The following is a 24,933-nucleotide window of genomic DNA, read 5'->3' as shown; positions in this document are numbered from 1 at the left end:
GATCCTTTGTTATGTATATCCACTTATTGATAATATTAGTGTTGTACTGCTGAAGCTTATCTATTGCCTCTTGAAATTACCTCTTTCTATCAGTTGTCCACACTGAAAAGGACTTTTTTGTAAGAGGTTTGTAATGGAAAACCATGTTAGAGCCTTTGAATCTGATGGTATTATACTCTTTCAAATATCAGTATCAGCACTGCCACTTTCAAATTAATGGAAATGTAGATGATTGAGAACAAAGGGCTCATGTGATTTCAGTGGTTTTAATCCTGGATTATTCAGGCAGAACTCGACTTTAAAATATAGTAATACCAAGTGGGAGGAAAATGCTTGGAATTTTACTGCTTTTCATAGTAAAAGATAATGTATCTAACTTTTAAAAAAATGTTTTATCTAGATTTACTTCTTCTATCATAACAAAGGTTATGATAGTATCCAGTTATTCCATTATTACCAGAGTATTTTATCAAAGTGGGAATTGGATCCAAACACTTCTGTTTGCCTCTTGAAATACTGCTAGGACTGCTTATTTCTGATTCTGATCTTAGTTTTGATTTAGACTTTTCAGGTTGTGACTTGCACTTTGTTACAAAATCCCTGTCAATCTTAAATAGTTATGATTTCAGAGCAGGTATTTTATGTCCTTGTAATGCCCAGTACAACCTTTCAGACCTGCTAACAATGACTGCTGTATATGCTGAATTTTGATGTTTCTGAAAGTATATTGACTGGGATTAGTTTTTATTTTGCACATCTAAATGTCTATGTTTGCTTCCTTGTAAGCAACTATTATGAAGAATATATATTTGAAAATGTTGCTTCAAAGGGTTTTGAGGATTCACTTAGATTTTTGACTTTAGTTTAAGAGCTGCTTACTAGCTTTCTTTTGAGCTCTTAAAGAATGTCACCTGATATCTTACTAATATTGCTGGAGTAGTCTTCCATCTGGAGACTTTTTCATTAAAAATTTGTAATGGTTTTCTCCCCCACACCTTCTTCCTTGATGAATTAATGCGAGCCTTTTTCATGCCCATACAAGGTCTAGGCCATTCCATGATTGAAAAAAGGGATTCAAAACAGGGGAACAGCCAGCAAATAAGTAACTTCGTAAAATTACTGGAGGGTTTGGAGGAGGGAAGAATCCTAGAACTTTTTCAAGTAGTCATTATTAAGAGATCTAGTGCAATAAGAAATCATTAAAAAACTTCTAAAAAAATAGTGAATATAGGCTTGATATATTCCCTCCTTACTCCCCTCCTGCTCCTTGTTTGTTAGTTATTCTGAAAAATGAACACCAAAAAAGAAGTTACTGAGAGTAAGAACTACACTGCTGTTTCTGAGAGGGCTGGAATTATTGTAGCCCTGACTTCTAGGGATTTTCCTTAGGATTTATTGCAAAATAAATTTTTGGCTGAAAGTTTTTTCTTTAGTCAGAGCATTAATTCTTTTCTGCACCACTGCCTTGTTCATGATATCTGTGAAGATGTAATAATATTTGAGACTTCTATCCTTGTGTTGTTTGGTTGAAATATGTTGGTTGTTCTTAGAAGATCAGCCTGAAAGATGGGCTGTTGTATGTTGAACTTGGTTTGGTTCACTTTTCTCATTCTTAATCTGGCCTGAAAATTGCAGGAAACTGGAGGAAGTTTAAATACTATCTCTTAATTGGGCTAGTGTTTAAAGAAGTGCATATAACTCTACAAACACTTGAATTCCAGAAACATTTTCGTGTTGGAGGAAGGGCTGGGGAACCACCAGTCCATTGACCTGGATTTGATGGGTGCAGTAACAAATTGCAGACTTTTCCTTGCCATTTTGTGGGTCTTCCAGACAGTCTGTGACTTCGCTGTTCTCAAGTAGCAAAATTGAAAGCCAGATGCATGGCAAAAATGTAGATTTAAGCTGTTAACTTTTGTTCCTAGAAGTATGAATTTTCAATACTTATTCTATCTTGTATGCAGTCTTACCAAAGTAAACATGAGCTGGTCAGGTACTAAGGAGTAACCTACAAAATGAAACAAAGAGTTTTGCTTCAAGAAGTTGGAGAGTTGTGCTGAATTCAACTGCCTCGAAGACTTGAAAAAAAGGAAACAAAACAAACCCAAAAGCCAAACAGCTTGGAAGCAACACAATAACTTCGTGACAGGAACCAGGACTTGTCTAAAGAAAAACAAAACAAAAACAAATAAACAAAACAAACAAAACCACAAACAATCAAAAATGCCCCAAACAAATTAGTTCTGTACTGTGAAATATAAGGTTTTGAAAGTGAAAGTAGTGTTCCCATTGAAATCAGTAACTATAATTTGTACATAAACATTTACTTGGTCTCATATTTAAGGGTGCCTTTTTTTTGTTTATAGAACCAACTTTTAAAAGATCCCATAAAAATAATTTACAAATCTGTTAACCACTTCATATAAAGTGTCTTGACTTGTAAAGTTAAATCTATCAAGTTCTTAAAATACTGACATATTTTTAAAGATATACTCAGAAGTTATTCAGTCTTTTTAGATCATTACTCCGAGTCACTACTTTCAGACTTGATAAAAAAATCCAACAAATGTGTAAAATTTGCTTGTAATCTTTCTAAAAATGTTGCAGTGATATGTGTAGCCTAAAACACTTGTTAACCTTAAAGCCTTCATTAGTTTGCAAGACAAAATCAAATCTTTTCCAGCTTCTAAAAGTAGAATGAATAGGTAGACTAAGTTTTGGGTTTTTACTCTTTTTATACACTAAAAATTGTAATATAGTGAAGCCTTGTGTAATCTCTGGTCTAGCCTTAGCTTGGTGTTTGTAATCTGGCTCAAGTACAATGTGGATAAAGGCAAAATAAATTAAATAGTCTTAGGAAAGCAACAGACAATATTTTAAAGAAAAATCCTTAAAGTGACTCAGATTTTTTTTTTTCCATTACTGGGAAACAAGTGAATTTAAACAACTTGAAGGAGCTGGTTCTCATTTTTGTATCAATCAGTCAACATTGGATTGAGAAAAACTACAAAATATTTTCATTTTAATAAAATAGGAGCTCTTTTTAGCTACATCCAATTTAGTTCTGGTCAGGACACCAGATAACTTTAATGTAGCCAAATAACTAAACCCAAAAATCTGACTAAACATTCACTATCCTTGAGTATAAAATTTGACTAAGGTGCAAAGTGTTTCTTGGCCTGACCACCAAGACAGTGTTATTAGGATACTGTAGGAAACCTATGTAATGGTTTTGGTTCTGATGTTTTTATTAGAGTGGTTTCAATACAGAAGAAAAAAATTCTATTTCAACATTTCTGTAAGCATGTTTTGGGTGTTTCATTGTTTTTTGTTTTGGTTTTTTTTTCGTTATCAACACTTACATTTTGTTGTGGTTACCTAAAAAGTGAAGGGACACATACAGAGGTTGTGCATCGTAAGTTGTGCCAAACACAGCTTTTATTCAAAATACATATTACATCTTCATTTGCTGCACTTTCACTGGAATAAGATTACTTTATTTCATATTTCATAGAGAAATATATATTCTTGGAGAGGAAGTGATCAGAAGTTGATTGATACTTTGTCTTGATGAAAGAAATTGCCATTTTTATAATTGTGTTAATGTATATCAAAAATAATGATTTTTGTTGTTATTATTGTTATTATTATTTCCATCCCTTATCTTGTTACTAAATATATTTAACAGCATCAGTAGTGATCAATCAATGAGCAGTAACTTGGGTTGTTGGTTTTTTTTTTAAAGTTAAGCATTGTAATTTCTATTTAATACATCTGCAGACTTGCTGTAGATGGTCATTAAAAGCATCTCCAGGAAGCCGTGTGGTGTGTGCATGCCTGGGGGAGGGGTTGGCTTTAGTTTTGGTTTTTTATTCATAGAGGAACATTGATGTAGAAATCAAAAGCTCTAAGTAAAAAGAAAACACTTGTTTCCAGAATAGTGAAGACTTTTTTTTTTTTTTCTTCCCCAGTCTTTTAAAATTTGGAAGTAGTGTGGTTTGTTTTTATTGTGAAAACTCTCAGGAAGAACAATTCAGAGTCGGTGCCATTCTTCCCAGCTGAATGGCGCCTGGTTTGTGAAATGGAGCAGCTGCGGTAGTTTTAGCTTGGCTCACAAAACCATTTGCTTTTTAATCAAGAACTTCAGATTCTGTGGTGGTTGTTCATGATGGAGATGGCCAGCTCTGCCCTGAGAGACAGCTGTAGTATAATTGAGACAGACTATGTGAAGCAAATATAAATGCTGGATGGATGTCTTAAAAGCAGCATATTCACTAAACTGTAACTGAATTTTTAAAAAGATGAGAAGCTTTTATAGGCAAGAATTTACTACATGATGAAACATTTTATATATAGTGATGTTCTTGCATATATTGCATAAACCAGGGTTTAAATCTTCAGCATTAGCATTCAAGTTATACAGTACAGTAATCCAAGTTTTGGTGAAGTGTGTATATAGCTGCATAATGAGAAATGCCACAATTTTCCAAAAACATCATTGCAAATGTAGTTGAGGTCTCTTTCTTAAATTTGTCTGGGATGTGTTGTTTGTCAGAATGCAGGTATGCATGTCACACATTCATACGGATGCTTATTATAAGAAATAAAGATGCTTGTATTTTGTCAAATGGAATAGGAGGCTACTGGAGGCACAGAGAGGAGTCATTAATCTTTGGTGGCAGTTACACATTTAGAAAAACTTGTTCAAGCAGGTAAGTATTGTGAAAATAAGCACTCCATCTTGTATAATGTAAAACCTCAGATTGATAGTTTGTTTTAGAAGGGATTTTTCTAAACAGCAGTTTGACTAAGTCAAAAATATCTTGTTTCACATCACAAATCAGAAAGTGCTGCCCATATGTTAAAAAAAAAAGTTTTAACATTATGTAGTAATTTTATAGCCACAGTTAATAACTATTTTGAACTTGCAGTGGGTAGTTCTATGTTTCATGCTGAACTATACACTTTTCATTTACGTGACAAGTTTGTTATAGATTTATTATACATATCTGAATGTTTTACTTTCTTCACACAGGCTATTTTATTTCCTTGCTTCTTTTAAAACAAAGCTTTTTAAAAAATCCTATTCCCAAGTAATATGAAAATAAGGGGCCTTGCAGCAGAAAATGATGTTGCTCCTAGATGTCCTCCTTTGTTTTCAAACACTTTGTTCCATTTTATGTTTCCAGTGTGTGCAGTCTCAAACCTCTTTGATGCTGACTAATTGAGGGGGGTGGGAAGACAATGTAAAAGGGTTAATCCGTTACACTGGTATTAATGAGTCAGCTGGATCCCTGCCATTCTCTCATTTCTGGTTCACTTAGCACTGATTAGCACAAATGACACTTAGTTTTGTGGGAAGCAAGCTATGAGGATTGTAGGTAATGCAGACCTCAGAGAACAGCCTGGTTAATGCAGGTAGATAAATCTGTGCCATGTGGGCTGAGATCAGAAATAATCCTGTTTTCCTACTGGACCCCTGAGAACACTGAGAGCGGCGGTAGGGACATTTTAAGCTCACACGTGATAGATCAAAAGGTGGTCAGATTGTTTCCTGAACTCCCTTTTCTGGTGTGCTGCTGGGTATTTGAGCTTTGGATATACTCACCTGACACCCAGGCATTAGAAGTGAGATGGTGAAAGAAAGTAATTACACGCATGTCTGTGCAACTGAGAGCCCCTTTCTTAAATGCCAGAACTCTTGTGACAAAGTTTTGGAAAGATTTGATTGACTGTTTATACAGTGGTGATGTTTCTGTGGTCTATCCTGAGCTTTTAATTTGGGATTCTGGGACAGTAATAAAGATACACTAATTCAAAGATGTATTTTCATTACTTTTGATTACAACTGCAGCTGTAAATTTATTATAGAAGCAGGTAGGGAAAAGGAAATTATCCTAAAGGATACACTTATAGTATTTTTACAAAGTTTTTTATTAATTTAGAAACAAATTCCAGCAAGACAAACTCAGAATACTTCTCTTAGACCTTCTTCCAACAGGTGCCAGAGCCTTTTCTTCCTTCCCAAATCTCTGCAGTTGCTGGGGTGATCTTAGAAGCATGCTCACATCCCATATCTGAAACTTTGTATTGTAGCAGACAGGGCTTTTCTTCTGATGGCAACCTTTCAGAACAGCTGCCTAGGTTTAGTGTACCCTTTGTGTTGAAGGATGCTGTAGAAATCATGGATTAGATTGTTTATAGGAGTGTTTGATTTCAAATGTCTTAATCTGAGAGCTATTCTTCCAATTTACTCACTGGATGGAAAGATGCTTCCCTGCATACAGAGCAGGTGTTTAACACAGGTGCCTCCTGGGCACCTTTTGGGAAAACCTGTTAGCAATACCTTTGTGGGGAGCCTGATCTCCTAAGTTAGAGATCTAGGTTACAGCTATTCCCTTTTCACAATAAGTTAGCCCCAAAACATTCTCCTCATCTGTACACTACACTTGCATTTTGACAAACAACAGGCATAGTCTTTTTTAACCTCCAAGTTGCTTAGAAAGTTTGAGACTGGTTGTTTTTCAGGCCATTGTTCCTATTTAATGCCTCTGGGGCAGAACAGTAATGCAAAGAAGTTATTTCTAACCACAGTTTTGAAGTTGTGTGGGATATCTCAAAGGCAAAAAATACTGTATGTTGTCTTCTCCCATTTCTGATCTTACTAATTGAAGAGTTTTTTGGCCAGTAGTGGTTTAGTAAGTGAGGATAACGTAGATTTTATCAGCTCACCACCACCCAAAAGCAAAGGTGCTACTTTCCTCCACTTCAGTGAATCTTACTTTGCTACAGCTCTGGTGTTTGCTGGACTTTGGCTCAATTCCCAGAAAAAGATGGGTTAGTAAATAGAAAGTTCTTTTTTTCGTTAGATTCAGTGCAAGGGAAGAGCCTTTGAGTGAGGGGAACAGAAATTCCCTTTCTTAGCGGTGGTGAGTGATCAGATGAGCTCTTGTGGTCTCACACAACATCACCTTTATTCAGAAAACAATTAAACATGACTGATCATATTGCATGAAAAAATAGCTCCTCTGTTGAGAAAAATCACTCTGTCTTAGGCTAGCTCTGTATGTAGCTGGGCTGATCTTTTGTCACCCTGAAGGAGGGACAGTCCCCTTGTTCTGCTTCAGCCTTTACTCTTTTGCTATTTAATTCTTCTACAATTTTGTGAACTTTCTTCAGGGTTATGTTACGCTGTTCTAGTAAGGTGAACTGGTTCGAAGGCCTTGAGTGATGGAGCAGATATGGCAAGAGGGGAGACAGAAGTGGGAGGTGTGAATGGAAATACATCCTTGGTCATTGGTGCTGCTCAATTGGCTCCGAGTGTCTCATCGCTCAGACATCTGATAGGGAGCCAGGTCTGCAACCAGGACTAAGGCAAGAGCAAGTTCAGCCAGCAACAACGGTTCTTGTGGTTTAGGGAGAGGAGTGGACACCCTAAGGAGCCAGACTACCCTCGGAATGGGTGAGGGGAATGGCAGGAGCAAACAGCCCAGAGTGGAGAGGAAAAACAGGTCACAAATTTTTACAGCATTTGGAAACCACATACATTTTCTGCCCTGTTGCAGTGTTTGTGTGTGTAAAACTCCAGGCACTAAATATTGCCCTCACCTTAAAGGACGTATGAGGGAGATAAAAAAGAAGGTATGAAATTAGTTGTCTTCCAGACAGAAGCTGTGTCTCTGTGGGGAAGAAAAGGGTGCCATGTTGTTCTTCCTTCTAGTTTTTTTCTACATATCAGGCTGCATGATGATTGTGGGCAAATTGCAGTGTGATCTGAATATAGGACATGTTCCTGAGTAGAGCACACATAAAGCAGTAACTGCATCATGGAAACTTAATTATCTCTTGTTTTGTGAAAAATCATTAATGTATTGTGGCAGCTGCCTATCAGATATAGGAGTACAGGTCTTTGTGACCTAGAATTTCATCTGCCAATTTGCAGCCAGTTGTATTAGTATGTGGTAATGCAGCCCTTTGTGCACAGGATGGGTTGGTTCACTGGCTTGTTTTGTAGGGAGACATCAGGGCGACACTGTTGGTCTGCGCTTTTCTCCGAGTACTGAGTTCAAGCAGGAGGTGATAAGGAGCATGGCTAGGAATGGGAAAGAATATCAATATGACTGTTTCAGGTCTCACCTTGACAAAATTCCTTGTGTTCAGGGTTCAGGTCAGTGCATCTTAAACAGAATTTACAAAAGTTGTATGACCTCACCTACTTTTTTGATACCTGCAAGAAATTAAAATATTTGGATGGATTATTTGCATTGACCAAGCCAGATTTTAAATTTTTCATTAAATTACTTTATCCATGGTATTTTTTCAAGCCGGTCTATGGAAGTCCTGAAAGAGCTGTCATCCAGACTAATATTGTTTGCATCCACAGAGGGCTCCTTCAACACAGCAGTGCAGCATTGTCTCACTTGTCTGATTCCCTGGGGCTGATGGAGTGAAAATAAATGCAACTTGCTCATGAGGAGAAAGCAAAAGACAGAAAGTTGCACTGTTGAACCCTTAGGAGGAAAGGAGGAAAACTAGGAATATGTATTAATCTTCAGTTTCCTACAGCCTACAGGTAATATCAAAAATGAACATTTCCTAATATAATAACTTGTTTGGGTTTTTTTTTGTTGTTGTGGGATTTTGGTCTCCTCAGGGCTGAGCCCCTTTGGGACACCCCCTCAAAGGGGAGTTTCCCTTATCTCAGTTCTGTTCAGAAAGGATACTCTAAAAGGCTCGTTAGCTTCTTGTTTCTCATGTTTATTAATATATAAAAAAAAGACTTGGCAAGTCTTCCCCAGACTTTCTGCACAAGTTTACCCACCACAGCTTTGGCTCAAGTTGGCTTGAATAGCACAAAATGGCCCTGAACTACACAGTATCTTTATACTTATTTTCCCCCAATTAACAATAGACACGTATATTATTTTTCTTTGTGACTCAGTGACTCATCACCTGTGTGCTGCACTGCGGCATTTCCTATCCAATCACCTACTATTACTTTAAAACCTCTAGAAGAAGAAGATGAAGAAGAAAGAAGGAAAAGAGACAACACCTTAAATTCTCCATCTTGTCTTCTGCTCTCTAAACTAGTTTAAATTCTAAACTAACTTTTTCACCCAGTGACTTAAGAAAGCTCTCTAAGCTACACACACTTTTAGCTTTTCTACTTAACAGTTATTTTCATGGTGTTTTCTTGGATGTCAGAGCTTGGTATCAGAGATAAGGGCACACTCTGTGCCTCAGACTCTAACATTTTTTCTATGTTTAAGAACTTCTTCATGTTTTCGATATGTGATGTTTGGCACACTTTTCCACGTTGGTTTGTCTTATGTCTGGAGTGAAGACTATTAGATCTGAAATACTGCCTCCTGCTTTTTCATAGTGGAAAGCAAGACTGATCCTATGATAGGGTATGATTCTGCAGAGCAGCTTAACTGTCTGAAGATAAGCTCACCCTGCTTCTTGCTCCTAGAAGCAGGATTACTGTTCATCACCTGTGTGCCAGCTCTTCCAGCTCATTTTACGTCTCTGATTTAGCTCATGAAACTAGCAGAAAACTAACCCAGCGAAACAGGAAGTATGTATTCATCTTTCTGTTAGCCAGTTCAGCGAGCTCAGGTGGCTCACCAAGCACTTGGGAGAATTTGGAGGCCACCACAAAGGAAAGGGCAGGAGCAGCCATGCTGAGAGGAGGGGCAGGACTGTTCCTTTTGGCAGCACCAAGCTGTTAGCCTGACTCAGCCATGTTGTGAAAGCTCACCCTTAGGTAATAATGTTCACACTACAGGTTGACTGACAGTTCTTCAAATAGTAGCCAGAAGGGAGTTACCAGCTGTATATGCAGTTTGTTTTTGTAGGGTGGCCTTGTCTGTTTTCGGTGTGCTGTGTTTTGAAACAGATACTTATTCTATTCTAATCATGTTATTGCATGAAAAGGTTCTGCAGAAAAATTACATGTGCAGGGTGGACCTGTCTGGGAACTTGATGTTGAGCAAGTGGATAAGGAGCCACAGAACCTGGAAAACTGTACTTTAGTTTCTGGGACAATTTGCCTGTTGCATTTGGAGGGACTCAGAACCCCTTGTACTGCTAGTTTGCAAGATTGAAAGCTGGAGCCAAAGTGTGGACCTTCCTCTTTGAACATTGTGAAGTTTTAATCAGAAGATCTGGTAGCCCCTGTTAATGTACTTTACACATCACTGTGGATCCTAAGTGCCCAAAGGCCTGGCGTTCCATTGAAACCTTGGCTGCAGAGTTTGAAATCCAGTGTGGCTCACTCCTTCAGCTCCCCAGGGCCTCTGCAGAAGTGGGTGGGTGGTTGCTATCTCAGGAAAATATAAATGCTCTTTTTTGAAAACTGCCCATCTGCCTTTGTGCTCCTGAAGCTAATGTGCTACTATGTGGGTTTTGGCTTTGCTTTTTTTACAAATTGAAATGTATACTATTCAGCTGGAAAATTCCATTTCAATGCAGCTTTTAGGGAAGGCACTGATTTACAGTGTAGGCATAACTTAAGCATTCATAGCCCTCAGTTTCACACCATGAACAGCTGATGATAAAACTTACAGCTGCTCTGACCTTTTTTTCATTTTCTCCACATGTAAAAAGAATATGGTACAAAGTCCTGGCAGATTTTTCTTTAAAATTAATTATTCAAGTACTGCATAATTATGATTTTTTCTCTTTGCTTTATGGACAGTGTTAATGTCACTTTCTGGTGTACATGCAAACATTTGGGTATTTCACTGAATGATACAGCCAAAAACTTATCAGCTGGACTTTTACACATGTTGCTCTTGTTTCTTTTTAAATGGATATTTTAATGTGATGGGGCCTTTTTAGACTTTGTAAAGCAAATTCCTCTGTTTGGGAATTTTTATTCATATCTGTTTCTCCTCCCCAAAATGACTTCAACCCTGCTCTTTAGATACTTCTAAAGAATTATTCTAGTTCTTTTTTGTGCTGATTCATTTCTTTTCCTATACTACTGTGTCTAATGCAAAAATGCAATTGAATAGTTAGAAAGGTTTTAAAGTATTGAAGCCAGACATATTAAAAATCTGAATATTTAATACTATTTATGTTGTTACCTTTAAAAACAAGGAATCTAGAAGTAATATGTTGAAATGAACATTTCCATTTTGTTTACACACAAGTCAAGAGTAATCCAGAAGGTCTGTGGTGTAGTTTCTTCTACAAAGCTGGCTTTAGAATAAAGTTCCTAGAAATACTAAACCAGCTTAAAGCACAAAAATAATCAGAAAATAACACTTTAATCCTAGTTAATCCACATTATTGACCTATGTGCTCTAAATAAATATATAAATAAATAAAATTAGGTAGTCCTTTAATCGTCAGTGTGGAGTTGGTTATTCATGGCAGAGGTATGATCCAAAATTCAGCTACTGTGCAGGTTTTTGTCCTTTCTGAGGACATGTTAAATGGATTTATGTTTTAGTTTGTGAGGAGGCTTGGTTGATTAGTTTTAGATCCCTTTGTAAGTCTGAGATCAGAAGATGGTACTAATATAACAGAATTAACAGTGTAAGTCAAAAGTAGTTTTTCATGAAGTTATAGAAGCAGAGATACTTTGTTATTGAATTATCTGTTGAGATTGCTTTTGGGTGTAGGTTTTCCTGTTAAAAAATACTCAAAGCCTCTTTGTAGCAGTTTTAGGTATGTTTATAAAGTTGTCCTTGTCACTACTAAAAGTGCAGAGAATTTATACTTTTTAGAGAAAAAAAACCCATGCTGTTCACAAATAGTCTGCAAGCATGTTTCAGAAATGCAAAAGCAGCAGTGGATGTACCATAAGGTGTTCTGCTCAGAATTGACATTATATAGTCACAGTGGCATAAGATTTCCAGGCTGCTGTCTAGAAAATAACTTCCAAAAGAAAAGTGGGGAGGAAATATTTTTTGAACCAAATATTTTATTTGTAAGCCTTCTAATATAATCCTAGGTATTGTAATTTAATTTTCTGCATCAGTTGTATTGTGTCTGTATGGCATGCAGACATAAGTGTATTTCAGGCTATCTATGTAACTTTGTGTGTGGTCTTTATGTTTTAAATTAATTCTGCTTGACTTTGTTTCAGAATTAGTGGGGTTTCCATTCCTCTGAGAGGACAGTAGCACTTGGGTATGAAATTGTTATTACTTCAGAGATTTCTCATAACCATGCTACATAAAAATTACCTAAAATGAGTGTTCTGTCTTAATATCAATTCTTCTTCCATAAAGTATTGACTCAGCTTTCTGGTACTTTCAGAGTTTCTAGAAGACATGACAAAATGTTCATAATAACTAATATGAAGGTTGTAGGCAGCTGCGCATTTGAAGGCTGGTTATTGGGATGAGGTCGTATGTGATCATGAGTTCAACTCAGTGCATTCTGGGACAAAGATAAAAGTGGCCCTAATACGAATTGACTGAATGATTGATTTACAAATTTTTAGGTGAGATTTTTCCCCTCTTCCTCTTTATAAAAAAAGTATTCTCATTTCAAATAGACAAAATGCTATCAAGAGAATAAAATACAGTGTTCCCTGGAATAGTTTATTTAGTCTAGTATTTATTAGTTTAGTATTAATATCTATTAGTTTAGTGTAGTTATTTTATATAAAGGATATTTATATTTATAATCCTCAAGAACCTCCTTGAGTCCATTATTACAGTGGCCTCTCTTGCCTTCCCTTCATTCCCAGTGACCAGCCGCAGCAGTATTTGCCAATTGACCAAGCGGGCCAAGAATAACAGCAATGGATTTTTCCTTCAGCTGGGGCATTACTGCTAGTCTCTTTTTACTACCCAGCTGCAGATGGTTATAGTCTGTAAATTCTAAATATCTCCAAATCTTCTATCTCTGTGCCAGTTTCAATCACATTTGATGGTTTCCTATGTTATCAAGGACAGAAGATTGGACATATAAATCAAATTTCATAGGAAAGTAGCTTAAATTTGCATTGTTTGTTTTCTAACATATTTTACATTTATGTAGCAAGCTTTATATGCAAATATCAGGCTATCAGAACCTCGGTTTTTGATAGGCAAATAATTTTAATGCATGTTGGACCTACTGAAATGCAAGTTGCACAGTGTCACCAAGACACTGAACAGGCAGACCACACAGCAGGTTTTTAAGTGCTAGGAAAATCTCTGTCCTCATCAAAGTGGACTCCAGTGTGTGATGCTTGCTTTCTGGACAGGATTGCCTTCACAACCACATCATGAATAAAACAAGAGGATGGGAGTCCTAATGTCATAGTTAAGTGAGGATACTGAAATAATGTTAATTTCATAGTGGAAAGTGGAATATTACAATATATATTTACCGATGAAAAACAACTGAGCCTGTAATCTGAGATAGGTTTTATAGGCTGGATTAACTAGCGACAAGGAAATGATGCTGCTAAAACATGTTAAAGGGGAGGTTACTTGCCAGCACTACTCTGTGTGAGCTATACTATTGTCTTCCTCTGAGTTTGTTGTTATTACTGATGTTTCCCCAAAGCCTTTTGCCATTCATCAGGAGCTGAAGAGCTAAAGACTTCTATTGTTTTGAGATTAAACTATTTATCATCCTCACAAGCAAAATAAGAAAATGCAGGAAGGATTGTAAAGATCATGACTGTCATATTCTCTCAAAGGTAAACAAGAGAAAGTTAGGCAAGAGAAACAGAACAAATAGAGGGAAACAAGGTTGTCTTTATCTCCATCCTTTAGAAAAGTAAATAGGATCTGGTGGGCGATTGTAATCCTGGATGAAAATTAAGCTTGTAAACTGAGGCTTCTTTTGCACTTGTTGCATACCAGCCTATTGATACAGCAAAGTTGGATTATGTGAAGTATAGACATCTTCCACTACCAGGAGGCAGATTTGAGACTGAAGTAGAAATTATGTGAACTAACATTAAACTGTTCTAAAAATCTAAAAAATTAAGGGACTTTTTGATTTATTCCTAGCTTTAGAACAATGTTGTTCTGTGGGATGATTGAGCTGCTCTACCTGACTATGACAATCAGGAATCACTGAGTGATTGTGTTTAAAATAAAAAGAGAACCAATCAGTTTATAAAACTTTTCTTTTCAAGAAAGTAGATTAAATAGTTTGCTTCCCCAGCAAAGTGATTCACTTGACCTTGGAAAGTTATATTTGTTTTGATGTGAACAGGAGTGGCTTAACTGACAGATGAAGTATTTGAATAACGGGAAGATTTAGAGTTTCTCTAGGAATGTCAAGAACTGTGACTTAGTGCATGAAGAGACTGGCCGATGGCATCTGATCTGTGCCTTCTAGGCAGATTTGCTGATTGTTTTTTAGGGCCAGTGTTCATGATAAATACCAACATACAATAGATATGATGGGGGCTTATCCACACAGTATCATTTGAACACTTGGAGCTTCCCTGAGGCACTGGCACACACACACAGATAAGCACAAATCTTGGGTCAGAAGACTCAGAGGATGTACATTTCTCTTGTCTAGCTTTTTCTTTTAACTTTTTCCTTATAAAATGACTGAACATGTCATAAGCCTTTTATACAGCCTTTGGATCTGTATTGTTGGATGTTTCAGTCCTAAGGTTGTATTGAGTAGCTGGTGAGTCACATCACTTGCTCACTCTAATAGCACAACTCGATAAGAAAAGTGTGGCAGCATCTAAGGTAAGGAGCTCTAGAACAGAATTTCCAAATAGCAAAATGGAAAAACGAGATTTCTGGAAACATACGCTGCGGTGGGGGGATTCAGTGTTGCGGTGGACTACAGAAAGGCTGGCATGCCCATATAAGGGGTGAAAAGTACTTGCATGGATGCATCACACCAGAAAATCAGAGTGAGATTAATTCCTGGCATTTCTTTATGCTTGACATGAAAGTCTCATAACCTAAAACCAAAGTAAAATAACATTTCATCATGGGGATTGTGGCTCATGGACAAATTAATTCTACAGCTTGCTGTGAATGTGACTGTGAACCTGGAGGAAACAAAGAGTAGAAGGATAGATATAACTGAGAGATGCTGAGGAAGCTCCTTTTTTGAAGCCTCATAATTCAGCCAGACAACCTGAGGTACATAGTTTCTTTCCCTTTGAAATTAGCTCTGCACTGAATTGGAGATTGGACTGGTATTATCTCCAGGTTTCCTTCCAACCAAAATTTTGCTATGAAGCATTGGCTTTGGATTCATCAGCTTTCTGAAAGAAAGAGTTGGGCACCTCTTAAAAGAGAGCCTTTTCAATGGGGGTCACAGGAGTTGGAACAATTTAGCCTCAGTGAAGTGGTTGGAGATGGAGTTAGATCTAAACTCTGGCGGTCCTTTGTTTTAGGATTCAAGAAAACTTTGAAAGAAGTGAAACTTTTTAAGAAGTTGGAAATATAGAAAAGCACAGAAATAAGACACTTTTTGCAAACTTAAAAGTATGTAGATCTGGGAAATGGAAACTCTACAGTGGCCTGTAATCCTCTGATACTGTTTTTTTGTTGCTATCTTCTGAAAAGTTTTTGTTTGGGGAAACAAAACTTTTCATAGGGAAGTTTTTAATCTGTGGTTTCACTGTGATCTTGATAGTGGGATGCAGGTTGAGAAGACCCTGACAGAATTGTTTAGGAAGATGGAGACTACATTAAGATTGCCTGCAGAAGGATGGGATACCAAAATCAGACTGGGTGGCAATGTGGAGTGCCACTCCCATAATCTTCAATGGCATGTGCTGTAGCTGGATTTACTATTTTTCTTAACTGGGAAAGGACTGAACATTGTTGCTTCATGTCTTCAAATGCAAAACCATTGAGGGTAATGTTTACTGTGTTACAGTTTCCCCTTGCCTTTTACAAGTTTGAAAAAATAGGTTTCAGGATTCTCATTGTGGGGTTTATATAGATTTTTCTTGTGTTTCATCAGGAGAATTAGAGAAGATACTGGTTAAGTTCTACTCCCAATCAAAGATTTATTTGTAGGACCTCTTAAAACACTATTGAAATGCAATGTAAGGCTGCCAAGCACTTACCAGACCTCTGCCTTAGCATGGACTTACACAGATTTCCTTCTCACTAACCCTTATGCAGCATAAACTCTTAAACTCTTGTTTTGCTGGAAGTTGCAGCTGTGGAAAGTCTTTCTGCTGATATATTGGGTTTTTTTCAGGGGATATTATTAGCTTGTTGAAATGAAACTGCTGTTGATATGAAAAGCTTTAATATGAAACCAGGATGAGGTGACCTGAAGCTAGGATGACTTCATTGTTTTGCCAATTATATATATTCTTATAAGGCTATTATGTCTTGGCCATGTATATGTGGAAGATAATGAAAATTAATATGTAGTTTTATAGCACTAATACTAGACAGAGTTATAGTCCCACTTTTAAGAAAATGTAGGAACCAACTATTCATCAATGTCCCATCTGTGACATTGAAGAGTACTGAATGATCTGTTGATAACCAAAGGAAACTGTTACATTATTTACAGCTTATTGTGTATAATCCATTCAGGGCAGGTGGAATAGATGATCTTTAAAGTTCCTTTCCAACCCAAATCATTCAGTGCTTCTATTCTCATTAGCAAATATTTCTAAGGGTCTTCCCTCTGTCTTCCCTGTCTTGTGTTAGTTGTCTTGATCCCATAAAATTGTCACAATTCTTTGTTTGGGATACTGCCATCAAGGTTCCCTGAGACCACCCCAGTGCAGTCCCCAGCTCACTCACTGCGTAGAAACTGGCTGGTAAGTGGAAGCTGTGAGACCCTGGTAGTGAGTGCTGGAAAGCCATGCAGGGCTGGAAGAGACTGAGCAGAAACACATTTCATCCCTGCTGAATGACCTGGAGGCTGAGAGGAGAGCAGGACTTGAGGAAGTGGTGCTATCAAAACCCTTTGCATGGAAGTGCAATCACAGGGACTCCACAACACACACATTCAGAGGGAATTGCAATACTTCTTAAATAGCTTCTGAGATTGAAAGCACTGTCAGTATTGATGGACTGAAGCCTGAAGTTCTGCTAGTTTATCCTGGAGCAGGGTAACTTAAAATTGCTGTGTCTGACCTTTCTTCCTTGTCTCAGGGAGAAAGGTGAAGATCTATGAGTAAGAAAGAGGGAAAAGAAACTGTAGTAAAACATTGATGCTTCCACAGATCTCTCCTGGTTTTAGATCTCACTAATCCTCTCTTAAAACTTTTTGTCTTCTTGCTGCCAAGTAGAAGCCAGAATATTCTTTGTTCTTTCTATCCATATGCATGATATAGAAGATAATCACAGGCGGCAAAGAGTTAAGCAACTAACTAAAGTATAATGGAAAATAGCTGTCTTCCTTTTGAAGCTGAAGGTGACATTTGAAAATCAATGTATTCGGTAGCTAGTTACTGCTTGCTGTGTTGTACGTGCTTCAGCGTCTCACAGGAGTTTTGCACAGACCAGGACAAATGGCATGCTACATTATAGAAGACTCTAAAATACATTTACAATTGGTTTTAATTTATTAAACTGAGGGTGGGCTAGGCTTTTAAATGCTGTCAGTTGATCAAGAGACTACACAGCTTGAGGTTAACAAAATGCTGGAAGAGGAAAGAGTATAAATAGAAACACCACTTCCTTGTTGAGTATAAGCCAAACTTGTGGGTGAACTTTTCTATATGAGAGTTCGCTGCGGTCCAGATAGGCAGCTGAATGCAGATTTCTGAAGACACCAAAAACTCTGACTTCTGAGGGAGAATATACATAGTACATACTGAGGACTGGACTAGGTAGTTCTTTCCTGTGAAACACCTGGCTGCAGTTCTTGGAAAAAGATACCAGTGGAACTTGGAGAATGTTGGTGTAAATCCAGCATCAGCTTAGTGAAAAGAGAAACGTATGTCTGACCTTTCAGTGCAACACAGATTATTTGGGACTGAAAAAGGCTTAATGTAACTTAAAAACAGTCTCCCAAGACTGAGGGTTTGAAAAACAAGCTTATCTGGACAGTAGAATAAATATGCTACTACTTTCTTTTCAAACTTTAAATATTTTCCCATTGGTAAGGAAAGGAATATTTTACAGCAATGAGCATGATTTTTCCTGATATATTTTCCCAGTAATGTACTTCATATTACAGATTATACTACTGATATTTAAACCATATTACATTGCATGAAATGTCCTTCATTTATAATTCTTATAGACTTTAAGCAGTATATGTAATTTTTTGATATATGACTTGGATTTATTTTCTAAAGGAGTTTTATGACTGAAATTTGCACAATGCTTAAACCAAGGGATATATGAGCCAGAATCTAAGTATTTTTTAAAATAAATAATTTTGTCTTTTATCTCCTGATTGAAATACAGCTTTTATGTTGCTCTAGTTCAAGCAAATTAATTCAAGAAATCTTATGGCCTATATTTTTAAAGGAGTGTAGGCTAGGTGATTACCATGGTCCTTCGGCCCTTATCTATGAATATATTTGCAGTTCTGATGACTTTCAGTTCTGATAAAAGACTTTATGGGGGCTCTTTCCACAAAGGTTGTGTATTTTGATCTTTTTTTCAGGGCCTGATTTCAGTTGCTTAGTTTAGCAAAAATTGTATCCCTATTTACATCAGAATTATGTAAGAGAACTTGTTTGGGTTTGTTTGGGGGGGGTTTTCTCCCAGTGTTTGGAGGGGAGGGGTGGTTTAGTTGTTTGGGTTTTTTCCCCAGTCAGAAGCTACCAGCCAGAATGTTTGAAGTGCTCAAAAGAACCCACACAGTTCCTGCACCCAAAGGTCTGTGCTCTCATGGTTGTCTGTCTGTTTGGTGTTTGGCATCATCCCCTTTCCTCACACAATGGTAGGTGGGTAGGAAGAGGAGATCACAGGGTTGCAGAGGAAAAGAGGAAAACCCAGACCAGAGGGAAGCATATTTTAAAGGCTGAGCCTGAAGAGGAAAGACAAACTATGACTTCCAGTTAAGGAAAGATATTAGACTGTAGGTCAATGGGAAACCAAGGCAATCTGAACAAAAAAAAATTTGTGGGTGGCTAAACCTGATGAGTCAAGTATAGCAAGCTAGATAGGGTTGGGAATTGATGGAGCTGGGGAGGAATGTCACAGTTAATTAATTATTTGGGCTAGTAGAAATAAGGATGGCTAATCTGAATATTTGAGATGGGAACCAGTGAAAGAAGTACACTGAAAATACCAATTTATCTGGTAAACTGTTCCAGCCTACTGGATTTTAGACAGCTTGGTATTTTTGGCAGCTGCCTATCACTGTTTTAGCTCCATTAATTCAAATAATAAAAGTCTATACAAAGAGTCATGGCCTATCCTTGCAAGACCCTATGCATGAAAATTTGGCAAGATGTTGGGGTTTCATCATTTTTTATTTTTTTTTTAACAAAGAAAATCTCTGCATTGAAGTGCAGTTTCACAAAGGCAATTTGAATTGTGAAACACTACTGGTATTTCTGCATTTGGCTTCCTTAAGAGCTTGTGAATTTTGGGAGCTGGATGATAAAGTTCTAAGTAAAAAATTTAATTTCTCTCTAAATGAATTATTTTTCCTTTCTTGTGATAATTTTTGACATTTTGGTCCTGATTAGAAACAAAGACTCTTTTCATCTTAAGGAAAACTAATCACAGGGAGAAAGTATGTTCTGGATAGCATTAACATGCATGCATTGTGTTTTCTTAATGTGTTTTTTTCATATAAAAACTTTGAAATGCTTTCTCAGAAACGGTTTGTAAAGACAAGGAGTAGAACATTGGTTCCTGTGCTGTAACTTTTTTCAGTATGTTTATGCAAACACCCAGCTTCACCCAATACATCCTGTTGGTGCAGGATGCCCACACAGCTCTGCCCTTATACACTTGGTGAGTTGATGTCCAACTCACTGCAGTCTCCTAGCACCTCCACAAGTCTTCATCAGACAGCTAAGCTCCCTGATCTTGGGAAACGGTATCCTGTGGAGTCTTCCCTCTTGCACTGATCATGGTAGGATGGAACACAAAAAGGTCATTAATCTTCCTTGTCTTGGCATGATTGAAACCATTCACAATGGATGTTTCTTCAACCTATCTCTGAAGACCTTTGGAGATTACCACTGTTTAGAGAAACCATTTCCTTATGTTGTTCAAATGCTTAAGTAGCCTTTCTCCTTGAGAAACTTATCTAGCCTAAATTTGGTACAATTTAGATCTGTTTGCAGTCTCGTCCACAGCAAGCATACCAAAAATATTCATTACTGCCCTCTTTGTGTATCTGTTAACCATTTTTAAATCTCCCTGAGGCAGGGTGTGTTTACAAGACTTGTAATAATTTTTGTTTGCAGGCGTCTACTTCACTGAAAATGTAAACTAATTGTTTAACATTGGTGATTTTCATGACTGTTATTTACCTCACTATCTTATAGGTGCTTACAAACTGTTTTTCAAGATGCTGGGAGTGGAATGGAAGATTAACTGAATGCCCATCTCCTTTGTTCTCCCACACCCCTCTTTTTTTTAGTAGCTCTTGTGAATACAAATGCTTTGGAGTATTGTATATAGAGAATTACTAGTTTACTAAGAAGCATCTTTCAGCTCCAGAGAAGGTCTTGAAAAGTGTATACATTAATGAAATTAATAGCCATCAAAGACCTGTGACAAAGATGATGATTCTCTGCATACGCTGCTAAGAATAATACTTGAGTATTAAAAGCAGACCAAAAAAATCAGATATTTGTGCTTTTTTCATTAAAAAAAATGTACTAAATATTGCACTGTACTTGAGGTATCTGACCAGTCAGACCTGGGGGGCCATGGCAGTCTGGAGCAAACACGCATGGACCTGGGTGTCATTGACTTTTCAGCCTAACTGGTCACGGGCTGAAGTTGGCTGCTGTTTCCAAAGGCTCCTGCCTGGTGCACTGGCTCCAGGTAAACCTCTGTAGAAAATGGAACAGGGGAGCCAGAACCACTGGTTCACCAAAGAAGTTAAATTACAGTAACTTGAACCTTTTCATTTTGAATTGTTGCTGCAGGACTTTTTAAAGATACAGACTTCCAAAATATGCCATTACAGAAAGCAATATGAATTCAAGTAAAAATAAGACCAAAATTATGTAACTAAATCTTCAATCTTTCTCAGTTGTCTTACTAACTATTTACTGATTAGTACTAACAGCAGAAGGAGATAATCTGCAAAATCTTTACAATTTCTGGTACAGTTTTCCATGGATAAAGAAAATTGGAGAAGATAGGATAGGTGGATGTTTGTTTTGCAATATCCGGGAAACAAATTCTGATTTTGGGGGGTTTTTACTACCACTACCTTTCAAGTAAAATTGATAATATACCTTCTGTCTTAAAAATAAATTTGAAAATAATCTTGTCTCTAGTTTATTGCTGTGATCTGCCCGTCTTTAGATCAGTACCAGCTGCAGCTTTTGGGATAAACTGAATTGTGTCTTCTCAGTAAAATCCTGGGCAGAGATAGCCCCGTGTATGCAATGGGAGGAAATTAGTGCCCAGCCTGCCAAGCAGCCTTTGTCCCCATACAGTCAAAACCAGGCCATTTCTCAGAATGCTTTGTCTCTCCTTCTGTGCTCATGCACAGATATCAACTGTGTGGAAATGAGGCTACAAATCAGGATATAGTAACAGTGCTCCTAGCACTGCTCCTAGCTCCTAGCCTGGATTGGATTGGGATGTGATGGATGTGCACCTGGTATCTCCTTTGCACTACATAGTCACACTGCTATGTATGCTTTGCTAATTATTAGACCTTAATGGTCCCAAAAGATGTAAAAATAAGGGCCCTGCTTTTTTCTTTTCTCCCTTTTTTTCCCAATATTTTTTTCTGTTAAATTATTGATACAGATTTGGTCCTGGGTTTTGCAGATCACTTCTCAACATTTTTCTCTTTATGTTCAAAATTTCTCAGTTCTCTCACTTTATGTCATGTTCAAAATTGTAAACATCAATGTGGCAACAGAGTCCCCCTTTCTCATGGTATAATTTGATTTTAGGAAGACTGGAGAGGTTTTCTTACTCTATGTAAAATATGAAGAATTTCAGTGACTTAAAAATTGGTTTTTTTTACTTTGGTAGGGGACACAGCTGATGATCAAAGTAGAAACTCAAAGGATAAAACTTCATTTCCAGAGACCAGACCAATGTACAGCCAATCTCCACAGGTAAGAGACTTTTTTCCTTATGTGCATATGACGAAACTTCCATAGCAGCTCATGTAAGAAGCATTAATGTCCTGCAGAAAATGATTCCACCACATTCATGTCTTCCATTGGCTGACTGTCAGCCTTCATTGTCGTCTATCATAAAAACAGCACTACTATTAATTAGATAGCAAAAATATCAAGCCCACTGCTATGCATTTGAAAAGGAAATAGTAGAAGTCTGGTCTGTATATTGCTGAATATCTTATTTTTATAGTTGAGTTGTGCAAGCATGAAACTTTATCTAGAATGTTAATGAATTGCATAGAAGACATTAGTGTGGTGAGTAGTGATGGCAAATGTCACACATTTACATAAGTCATCTATTTCCACAACTACCATTATGAGTAACATGTAAACGTGTGAGTATAATAGACTGTCTTTATTGTGTGTTTCCTTTCTGTTTCTCTACTATGTGGCTGTAAATCTGAACTTCTTCCTCTTTGGTTTATTTCATATTTGATACATGTTTACAGGCAAGGGCTTCTCAGAATATTTCTGCATATGATGTACATATATCTTCTTCTCCATGTACTCTGAAAATGTTTTTGTACTGAGTCTGTTTTCAATTGCCATATAGTTATAGACATTTGCAAAGTGACTGAAGATGTTTGGCTTGGACTTTTTGTGCTTTTGTGGTGGTTCATTTTTTTTGCTAAACCTATCCTTGTCTCTTTTTCCCATATCTCACCTTGGTACTAACAGTCTCTGTCTCTTTTCAATGCTGTTTCAATATTTATTATTGCTAAGTCCCTTGGTATAGTGGAGGGGTGTGTGACAATTTTTCCATCTCTAAGAGTGGTCTGTATGTGTGCCAGTAGTTTTCTTTTTTAATTTAAAATCTGAAACTGTCCCATACAGAAGTCTTTAATTCATCGTAAGTAATGAGTAGTTTGCCTGATAATGTGAAAGTATGAAATAGTTCCAACCAATTGCAAAGTTTTAGTCTGATTTTTAGATCCATGCACATCTGAGCAGAGTGTTTTGCAACTGAAGTCCTGCAGATCTGGGCAGTATAATTAATTGATGTTGTAGTTACCTACTGGACAAAAGTGGTTTCCCTTAATGTGATGTTCTTGCTGGGGATGTGAACTGCAGTACCTACTGCAGTCTCAGTGGTTTGTTCCATTCTCTGGAATTTCAGGAAAGGAGGCCCTTGTATAGATTTTAAGTTTTATGAGCTAGAAGAAGTAAAGTTTTCAAAATAAAATAGCAGATATTACAGTGAAAATGAAACATAGATTTATTTTCACCTTTCTATTAAAACACTTGGATGACACAAAAATACTCGTATGAACTGGTGTGTGACAGAATCAGTTAAATTAAGATCCAGCACTTAGCAGTATTTAGGCAATTCATTCCAGCCTAGATTTCAGTGTTTGGACTTCACATTTACTCAAAGGAATTCTCAAGTTCTCAAGTTAAGTAGATGAATTGTGAATCATGGAAATGAAATGGATAATTCTGGCTATTAGGAAAGTAATATTCCTCCTTGCAGTGGTGAATATAGTTTTGTAATTTTATGGGAGAACTTAACAATTTAGGGAAACTGGAAAAACATTGTGTTACATATTCAATATGCCACAGAAACATAGAACATCAATTGAAATAATAACCTTGTTAGTTTTTAAACACAAATTCTTGATAAACATAGAACAGTCTGCTAAAATATAGTTGTTACTGCAAAGTGGCATCTGATATTTGTGTGTAGAACTGAACAAAAGAGCATTTAGTTCATCAACCAGTTCATCATTTCAGCTGCTGAAACCTGCTTTTATTTTTAAATATAAACCTTTACACTAATTATTAGATATAAACTTTGTGGAACATGAGAAATGCTTTTGGAAATGTGATTGAAAGAAGAATGAAGTCATACTTTGTTCACAGATGTCCAAGGGGAAAATGAGGTTGAGTTTGATTTTTTGAAGAAATTATCTTCTGGGATATTTTTTGGTAATGGCTATCATTGTTGGAATTTCCCATTTTCTTAGGTACCATTAGATTTGTTTACTGTACAACCACTGAATTGTCAAGTACGTATATTTGTATAATCTCGTATAAGTTAATTTAACTAATGCACAAATAAAAGTTTACATCCTGGTCGTCTTGCTGCAACTAGGAACGTGTAACAGAAGCTCTTACAACCCCTGCCATACCTCAGCTGGTGTTGTTTTCAGCTGGTTGGATGCTGCATGCATCTTAGGGGAACTGCAGGTAGTAAAAACTCCCTGGAGGAAGGGTGTCCTCAAAGGCCAGCTTAAACCCAAACATTTTGTCTTCTGCTTCAGACAGAAGCTCTTGCTTTGAACAATCCCATGTGGAGTGTCTTCTCCATCTCCACGAGTATGGGCAGTGGTTTGGGAAGGCTCATCTCACTCTGGTCTGCCCTAGGGGGACGTGTTGTCTGGCAGGGTAATGAGTGCTCTGGACCTAATCAAGCATGTCTGATCCCTCTGAAGTTGCTTCAGGCTCATGAACTAAAAGTCACACACACATTTAAGTGCTTTTCTGGATTGGGTCCAAAATGGTTACTGCTCTGCAGGGCCGAGAACTTAGATTAGTCTTATTAGTGACTAAATTAGTAAATTAGTGACCATGAAATACAAAGCTAATTTTAACTGCAACACAATCATAATAGAAAGAGACACTATGATTTTATTTTCTTATGCTTGTGATTTTCCCATTATTACCATACAATTTCCAGATAATTCAATCTTTATCTGCTTTCATTGGGAATTTGAGGTTGTACAAAATAGCAGAAT

General features: G+C 37.1%; 1 protein-coding gene across 5 annotated transcripts in view; it reads left to right on the top strand.

The window, feature by feature from the left end:
• The window catches only part of UMAD1 (UBAP1-MVB12-associated (UMA) domain containing 1), a 79,558-nt gene that overhangs the window by 39,288 nt on the left and 15,337 nt on the right, over window positions 1-24,933 (top strand). For all 5 annotated transcript variants that reach the window (XM_014248443.2, XM_014248445.2, XM_088064802.1 and 2 more), the window contains one exon: window positions 22,047-22,132. In XM_014248443.2, coding sequence (XP_014103918.1) covers window positions 22,047-22,132 — 86 coding nt within the window. The remainder of the gene's footprint in view (window positions 1-22,046; window positions 22,133-24,933) is intronic.

This window comes from Pseudopodoces humilis, chromosome 1 (genome assembly GCF_049639895.1).
Source record: "Pseudopodoces humilis isolate 2021_Gansu_Grassland_sample_001 chromosome 1, ASM4963989v1, whole genome shotgun sequence".
NCBI lineage: Eukaryota > Metazoa > Chordata > Aves > Passeriformes > Paridae > Pseudopodoces > Pseudopodoces humilis.
Note: the sequence above shows the minus strand (reverse complement) of the source record. Positions and strands in the feature narration are given on the sequence as shown.